This window comes from Mus pahari, chromosome 13 (assembly GCF_900095145.1).
Source record: "Mus pahari chromosome 13, PAHARI_EIJ_v1.1, whole genome shotgun sequence".
NCBI lineage: Eukaryota > Metazoa > Chordata > Mammalia > Rodentia > Muridae > Mus > Mus pahari.
Genome location: NC_034602.1, coordinates 62,621,458 through 62,630,498, shown reverse-complemented (window position 1 = coordinate 62,630,498; position 9,041 = coordinate 62,621,458). Strand labels below are relative to the sequence as shown.

Below are 9,041 nucleotides of genomic sequence, written 5' to 3'. Positions count from 1 at the left end.
ACACAAAAAAGGTGTGTCCCTTGTCATTTCTGTCGCAGAGTAACGGACTACTGAGCAGCAGCCTAGTTAGGGGTGGAATAGACAAGACATCAATGGAAAGCCACTGAGATAACTCAAAGGAGGGAAGAGAAGGCTCAGAAGTAAGGCTGTAGCAGGAGAGATGAATAACAGATTAAATGAAGACATATATATATAGGTGCCAGTGAAAGTCATTTCCTGACTCATTACATGTAAGCAACTTCATGGTTCCTAATTTGCATGATGGGGTGATAGATGATGCCTTTCCTTGTGTCCCAGATTTTGGAAGCAACTAGTTAGGATCTGAGGAAGTGGGAGCAAGTTCATTTTAAGAAGTTTTATGTGGCGTGAATTGGGTAGCTGAGGTGCTTAGCAAGCATAAAATTGTTATCCAGATACCGTGAGTGAAGACAAAGATGCGGAAGCCCTTGGTACATAAAAGGCAACTGGCAACAGGCAAAGAAGACACAAGAGTCCTTTGGGAGAAGAAACTCGAAGAAGACAGAGAGTGAAAGCACAGGGAAAGGGAAGCGATGTCGTAAAAACCAAAGGAGAAGAGAATTTCAAAGAGGGAGTAATGCCAATCCACACCTACAAAGGAAGCTTGTCTAATAAGGACCAACATGCCTATGGCATTTGCTCATGGGTGGTCTGATAGCCTTCTAGAAAGGTTGATCACATGCAATCTGTCGAGAGGAAGAATGAAGGAGTCACTAACATCACCAACACAGTGATATTTAAAGGTCAGAAAAGATCCAGGCCTACTGAGGGCATTCGTTGTATCCATTATTTGTTTAAACCTTTTTATTATGTGGGTAAATGGTCCTCCTAAAGCCCAGGGATGGGTGGACTACCTCCCAGTTCATGATACTATTGGAAGGTGATGGGGCCTCCTGGGAAGAAGGTATGTCATTTGGGGAGTGTGCTTGAAGGGGTTGCTGGGACTCTAGCCCTTCTTGGTCTCCTTTCTCGGCTTGTAAGGTGAGTAGTTTTCTCTGTCTTGTGAACTTGACAGGAAAAGCTGCATTAGCAAAAGCAAGGAGGAGAGCAGGCCATGGACAGACACTTTCCAATTGTAAGTCAAAAGAACCCTCCATCTTTTTTTTTTTTTTTTTTTTTAATTTTTTTTTTTTTTTTTTTTTAAGATTTATTTATTTATTATATGTAAGTACACTGTAGCTGTCTTCAGACACTCCAGAAGAGGGCGTCAGATCTTGTTACGGATGGTTATGAGCCACCATGTGGTTGCTGGGATTTGAACTCCGGACCTTTGGAAGAGCAGTCGGGTGCTCTTACCCACTGAGCCATCTCACCAGCCCAGAACCCTCCATCTTTTAAAGAAGACTCTATCAGGCAGTTTATTATAGTAACACAAACCTGACCAAAAGTGAAGGCTGACCATGACAATCCCATAGAAAATACCCAAGTTTGTTTGATAACTGTGTCTTATGATGTCTCTAGTGTCACAAAAACTTTATGAACAGCTCCTATCTTAAGGGCAATCAAAAGAAAGTCATGTTTCAGTATTAGTTCATTCTAACTTAATTGGGGTGTTACAGGGCTTAAATGTTCAATTTCTACAGTATTGTTTGTTATTTGTATATGGGATTTACCCATAGAAATTAACTACTTTGTGACAAGCCAGATATTATGAATATGAAACAAATTTTCTGCATAGAATTGTCAACCCTCTTCTTGCAAACATTTGCTCCATTTAATAGCTGCATACTTTCATCCTAAATTTTCTGAGGAATATTTTCTTCCATAATCTTTTTAATATTCCACAGGCATTTAAATTAGCTTATGTAAATCAACATGTTATGACTTTATAGCCTATTTTTATTTCTTTTTATCTTTATTGTTCCAAGGACAATTTGGGGGAGAAAACATAATAAACATTATTTTTTCCATAGCTCTGAGCAAAAATAAATTGCCCAGAATATTGGTAAAATGATATAAAATATCCCAGTCCCTTATAAAATGAAGTCATGAAGTAATAAAATGGATATTAATAGACTAGCATAGGGTATTTCATCAATAAATGTACATGAAAGTTATCTACAAGTACCCCAGAGAGGCTCTACCAGGTCTCCCATTGGGCAGTTAATATCTAGGAAACAGAGCAATGGTATTACAAAGTCTCATATGCTAAGTAAATGACTTGCCCATGTGCCAAGAAATTCTCTTGCTAACTGCCATTAACCTGCCATTATAATGCTGGTGGCTAACCTGTGCTTAGCTCTTCTAATACACTCATCATGGTACCTGCTGTTTTATCACTATAATCACTATGAAATAAATTGGACATTAGCTATCTTATGTAATCTGCCCAAGGCTACAGAGAGAGTAAGTGGGGGGAAAATCAAGATGATAACTTTTTAGTAAAGTACAGAAATCAAAGTCACATTATTGCTTGCATATTAGTGGTAAAAGGCCACAAGTCTTTACACAAATAACGATCTGTATGCAAAGTGCATATACGTGTACCATATATACACGTACCATATTACACACAAATTGCCCTTCCTTTTTGCTGAGTTTGGTATTATGTCAGTCCAAGTCCGGATTTTGTCACTATGTGATGATTGTGATATTTGATTTCTTCCAGCTAGGATCCAAAAGTCAGCACAGTCTAGCATGCATTTCCTACGTACTCAAGGATTATTGCATGATGCATGGAACTGGTGCACACATGCACTGCCGCTTTCAGCTGCAAATCAGAAACTCTTACTCTAAAAATACCTTAATATTTGGTATCAGGGTTTGTGTGTGTGTGTGTGTGTGTGCGTGTGTATGTGTGTGTGTGTTGGTTTGTGTTGGTTTGGTTTCCTTCCTAAAGAGCATAAAAATTAGAATTGTTTTTCACTATTCAAGTTAATCTCACATCATCTTACAATGATGAGAAATAAATTATTGTCCTTGTTTCTCAAGAGATCTCTGAACTAATGTTGTGAAAGCTACTGAAGACGTCTAACTATGAACAGAATTCACAATCCTGCAGGCTTTAGCTTAAATGGCACATCTTCAAACAAGTCTCCCTTAAACTTGTTTTCTCTATGATTCTAAGAGTGAGGACAAGTTGCAGTGAGCCATGCTGGTTTCTAAGTGTTAACTTACATTTTAAAAGAAGCACCCAGGAGCTGCATCTCATGAACAAAGCTCACCTTACCTGAGCTCACTCAGGACTTTCCCTTTACATCCTGTGAATGACAGTATGCAAGAGAGCAGATAGGCTCCCGCATAAACCCTCTCCTAAGGTATCAGCCTTGGGCATTGCTGCAATAGGGATGCCTCGGGTTTTATGCACAAAAGAATCCTATTCTGTTTTCCCTTTTCTCGTAGATAGCTCTCAACTTCTCATATACCCTACAACGTTTTGTATCTATTCACGTTGTTTTTCCTTCTTTTGACTCTCATCCCCAGGCTGGCAGCTATCTGGCTGAGATCATAGGCGGGTGTCACGACACCCAGCCCTCAATCCAGGGCAAAGCCTTCCAGTCCCTCTATGAGTGAGTCAGAAGGCTCTACTTTTGCTTTTGTCAAGTCCTTGATTGACAGTGGCTTTCGGTTCCCCTCCATGACTTCAATTAAATTCAATGAAGGATTTTTAAGAAATGTTAATTAAAATCAGTAATAACAACTATGGCTGCAGCTTAGTGGTAGACCCTCTTGACTAATGTGTAAAAGATTATGAAGTCCTGAATTCAATCCCTGGTACCAGGAGATGTTAAAAACAAAACAGAAAAAAATTAACAACATCCCATCAGTACAAAAAGGGTCCTGATCATACCTAATGGCAGGAAGACTAACATGCTCATAAATAATACAATACTCTCCTTGGGGAACACCCTATCCACTTACCTACTGTAAACCTTGGTTATTAAGTTGTTGATCTGCTTGTCAATTTTGTACTTCCGGTAGTCTTCCAAGCCATCTTTAATTGCAATAATTGTGAGGACCACCACCAGAGGCAGCATGGTGATTTCCTTTTGGAAGGCTTCTACCAAAGGCACCCAGTTCAGGACCACGAGGAACAGGAAATATAAATTGGCAGCCCTGCAAGGCAAACATGCACAGGGAGGTTTTCATCGAACACACAAGAGCTAAAATAAAAATGATAAGACATTGTTTTCTGTGCTTTTGGAAAGTCAGTATTAGCTGGTTTTACAGATCACAGAACAGGGACTTACCAAAATCAAGCAAATACAAAATATTGATATCCATCCAGGACATTTAGCTTGGACCATATTTGAATAAATATAAGATTTTTTTCATTTAAGTATGTAATAGAGAACATTTGACTAGGATGGCCTTGAGTTATATAATGCATGATAAAGAAGGAAGTACCATTTTCTTTAAAAGTTAAGAAAGACAGACATTCTGAAACATCACATTAGATTCAAACAAGGCTCAAAGAGAGCAGGGATTCCTGGGGTTTTCTTTCCTCAAGATTTTGTTTCTTTCCACACAATTCAGAACCACTGTACGCAGGAAACTCTTCCATCCCCAAACCTTTGCTCTTTTATATATTCAAAAAAAAAACACAAGTAAGAGAATTCAGCCCTGCACAGGGATCAGGAATTTTCCTTTTGTCCTTGGCTGTGAAACTCCTTAAAAGAAAAATCTACCCAAATGTCTCCTCCATCATGTCTAATTCATTTTGTCCTGAACTTTTTTTTTCTTAACTGTTTTTGTTAGAGCAGTGGCTCCGATTATTTCTACGTAGATCACATCCAGGCCCACAGCTCAAGAGAGCACTGTTCATGTTGAAGTTAGGAGATGTAAATGCCTGTAGCCCTTAAGGTTATTAATCTCACAAACTCACACCAGCACTTTATACAGAACCACCATTCAGGAAGTGTACACAGAACCTATGAAGTGCAGATGAGAATCCCTGGCCTCGCACAGCAGCTCAGCATTTCCAAAGCAAGGAACCGCTCAGCCCAGCTGCTTTTTGGCTCTCGCTTCCCTTTTCCTGGAAAGCTTTATAATCCTCACACTCACCGTGTTCATCTAATGTTCTTCTCTTACACTTACCTCTCCAAAGCAGTGTGCAGCATCTATCTGTACTTGCTCATCCTTCCCTTCATTCCCACACTGTCATAAGCATGGGTCTCCATGACGACTCACCAGCTTCCGAAAGGCTCACTTGGTCTCCAGTGTGTCGCTAAGTCCCCACCTCACTGCCTCCAAGTGTGTTTTTCTCCTCCATAGAACCACGCCTGCGGTATTGCATCTCAGGTCTCTATCCTGACAGCAGTACTCCTCAGATGGGTGAGACCCATCTATCTAACGTCATTTCCTATGGTTCCACAACACAGACACCAGGTATCGTGGAGATGGCTCACGTGGATCACATGGCTTCACGTGAGTCTTCTATGAGGTCTTTGTTCTCACTACCATTCCTTCCTGAACATGAAATATGCTTTGCCCATTCCTGGGCGGAGGCAATCCCACCCTCCATAATTAGCATGAACATCTACTGTTGTTCCATCTCATGGTATGATTTCTCTTGGAGGCCTCCGCCCTGACGGAGAGCGCTTTATAGTAACGGTCAGCCCACTGTGTGCCCTCCCATTGTTTATACACATATCTGGATAACCTAGAGAATCCGTGAGGAGAATAGCAAGTTATACCTGTGTTTTCTTCTCCATCCGAGATCTCAAGTAAGCTCCAGGAAACGCCTGCTAAACTGAATTACACCACTGCTTTACATAATTACATTGTATTACATTTGCTTAAGAGTCCTGTTCTTTCTCTTATTATCAAAGAAGAAAAATCTGCAACTAAATTACAACGTGGTTTAGTAGAAAGGGCACCAAAGTATGAGGGAGGCCCAGGGTCACAGCATCTGCTCTGCCGCTTATTACGGGTGTGGCATTGGCTGAGCCACAGACGGGGTTCCTATGTGGGAATGATGCAGAGAACAGCATCCTTCACAAACAGAAGACGCCCTTTCAACTATACAGAACTGTGTGACCCTAAGGCACCCTCACTCCAGCCTGGACTCGAATCTCACCTGCCTTGGATGCTTATGTGCATTAAGCTTAGATAGCATAAGAAAAATGAGGATTTGGTGGGAGTGTCAAGTAGAAGAATGAAGAACATTAAAAGGGACCACAGTACCTGTGAAACTGTTCAAATAAGTTCCTTGGCACAAAGTTCAGGAGTGTGTACTTGGTCGTCCGTATCCGGTTATTCACGTAGGTTCCAGAAAACCTCTCGTACTCATCCCTGAAGCACTGAAGGTGAGGAATAACGACACGGTGCTTTCCTGCAGGCCTGGGGGTCCGGGGGGACTTGCCCCCACAGGCCAGCAGGGAGGCGTAGTTGTACGGCCTCTCATCTTCACCCTGGGTTCTCCCATGGCTCAGCCGACGCCAGTGATGTCTGGCCCACTGCAGAAGCTCAGTCATGTCCAAGACGCAGGGAGACCCGGCTGGTTCAGGTGATCTAGCAAACAAAAGCACACTTCCTGTAAGCCTCTGAAACCGTGTAAAGTGTGCACAGTCTTCTTTGTCTATACCGAACGAATATGTGGCCTAGTTCTTCTATGGGTAATTGGGATCGCACAGCTCATCGCTGTTACGTCTTTTAAACCGAGTTCTTATTAGAGCATGCCCCTTCCCCTTCAGGAGCCAAGGATCTGATGACCTAAGCAAAAAAAGACAGTCCCTACAAGGCAACCACTTTCGCTTTAACGTGTGCAAGTCTCTTTGCTTCCATGTATGCATACATACAGACATACACATACGAAAAAATAAAATAAACGTATTTTTAAATTACATCAATTCTGTAACAGGAGTAGACGCAGCTGATTCAAATCACATATTTCTGAAACAAGGGCTCATTGTCATTGTACCTCATTCGCCTGTGTATTTAGAGAATCTAACACAAGGACCTACGGTTCACACACTAGGTAATGAGCATGCCATTGAATATGCTGCAAAAGAAGTCCAGGGACCTTGATTTTCGTCTTGATTTATCATTGTTATCATTTACATGCTGGTATAGACCGCCTAAGTTTCTCACTTAGGAAATTTCTACTGCATTGTCCTAGTCATCGTGACATAATGAGCTCCGAGGTGGGCATCTATAGATGCTACGGAGAAAAAACAGGATGCATGCTGATATGGCACTAGACTAGAAATGCAGACACGATAAAAACGTAGCCCTCACTCTCCAAGAGCTGAGGGTCTAAGTGACCTGCTAGGCATGTACATATTTAAGGGCACTCCTGATATCAAATCATAATTATGGCAATATTGTTATTAAGAAGGTTTTTTTAAGGGGCTAGAGAGAGATGGCTCAGAGGCTCTCAATGAGCACTGACTGCTCTTCCACAGACCTGGGTTCAAATCCCAGTACCCACAAGGCAGCTCACAACTGTCTAACTCCAGTTCCAGAGGACCCGTCACCCTCACACAGACATATGAGCAAGGAAAACATGAACTAAAATGCACATGAAATAGAAATAAATAAATAATTTTTTAAAGAAAAGATTATTTAAGGTAGTTTCCTTTCTAAGTATCACTCTGACCTTACAATGAATACTAATTCTTTTTTTTTTCTGAAGTACTATACTAATCAGAAGTTCATCATTTTCCCCTAAGGACATTGAAATTAGACTCAGCTTTTATGATTATAAAGTCCTCAGTCATCATCCAATAACAGGGGTGGCTCTGTTCTGACTCCCCTCATTCTTGAGATCAATATTTGAACAACCCATTCTTGGCAGCACATTAGTTCACTGTGCATTGGGCCTTACACAATCCAAGATAGTACAGCTATGTGACATTGGGTTGTTCTCACATTTACAGAGAACACACTGAGTCACAAATAAGTGACTCAAAATCCATTAGATCTCTTTAAAAATTCACCTGAAACAAAGCCATGAGAATACATGAGAGTACAAACGTGCACACACTCATACATTTCATTTGCAGTTCTGGGGGTTTGAGCCTCGGGCTGTGCACGCACTGCACACATCCTAAGCATCCTACCTCTGTGCTATATCCCTATCTGTTTCTTTGCGATTTCATTTTGCAACAGAGTCTAAACAAGTTGCAGGCCGGCTTTAAATTCATCTGTAGCCCAGGCAGGGCTTAACCTTGCTATGCTCCTGCCTCAGCCCCCTGCATAGCTAAGACAACAAGCCTGCAACCTAAGACGTGGCTCAGAAAGCCACTTTTAACAATAGGAACACAGCCTCAAAGGGCATGTCTTTGCCTCTGAACCTTGAGTGCTGTTATAATATCTGCCCCATAAGAAAAGCAGACTTATCAGTTTTGTACACACGGTAGGAGGAATGTTTTTGCTATGTCAGATCTGTCCTTGGGATCCTGTCTAAGCCACTAGTTCAAGAGAAGTCTGTGAAAATCGACTAGCCAAAAGAATACTACTTTCAACACAGCATTTAAATGTCTGTACCTGAAATGGGTTAGGAAAACTTGGTTTTTACCTGTCATAAAAACGACTTAGCTGGGTGTGGTGGCTAACACTTTTAATCCCAGCATTTAAAAAGGCAGAGGCAGGTGGATCTCTGTGAGTCTGAGGCCAGCCTGGTCTACAAAATGAGTTCTAGAACAGTCAGAGATGTTACAGAGAAGTCCAGGGTGGGAGGTAGGGGGTGGGGGGAGGGAAGCTTAGGTTTTTTTGGTTTCTTTGTTTTTTTCTTTTCCTTTTTCTTTTAAGCTTCAACATGCAATGAAGCGCACCCTGAGTAACTAAAATAGTTCATAGAGAAGCCAGAACTCCTCCATAGAATAAGGAAGTGAGACAAGGCTGCACACATTAATCAACATTGCAGAGCAAAATAGCTAACATAACACTAAGCGTTTTCCTGTACAAGCAAGGGGCGGGGGTTGTGACAAGTCCCATACTTATCTTTAGAAAGCTGACATTGGTGGGATTTGCTACCACTCTGCGCTTTCCGGTGGGAAGTTTGCGTTTGCAATAAACCACTTTTGTTGTTGTTGTTGTTGTTTTTCGAGACAGGGTTTCTCTGTGTAGTCCTGGCTGTC

General features: G+C 41.5%; 1 protein-coding gene across 1 annotated transcript in view; it reads right to left on the bottom strand.

Annotated features, from left to right (window-relative positions):
* Positions 1-9,041, bottom strand: part of Atp10d (ATPase phospholipid transporting 10D (putative)) — a 90,116-nt gene that overhangs the window by 56,358 nt on the left and 24,717 nt on the right. Inside the window, exons 2-3 of the mRNA XM_029545017.1 lie at positions 6,145-6,471; positions 3,879-4,074 (exon numbers count right to left, since the gene is read on the bottom strand). Of these exons, the coding sequence (XP_029400877.1) occupies positions 3,879-4,074; positions 6,145-6,434 (486 nt within the window). The 5' untranslated portion in view covers positions 6,435-6,471. The remainder of the gene's footprint in view (positions 1-3,878; positions 4,075-6,144; positions 6,472-9,041) is intronic.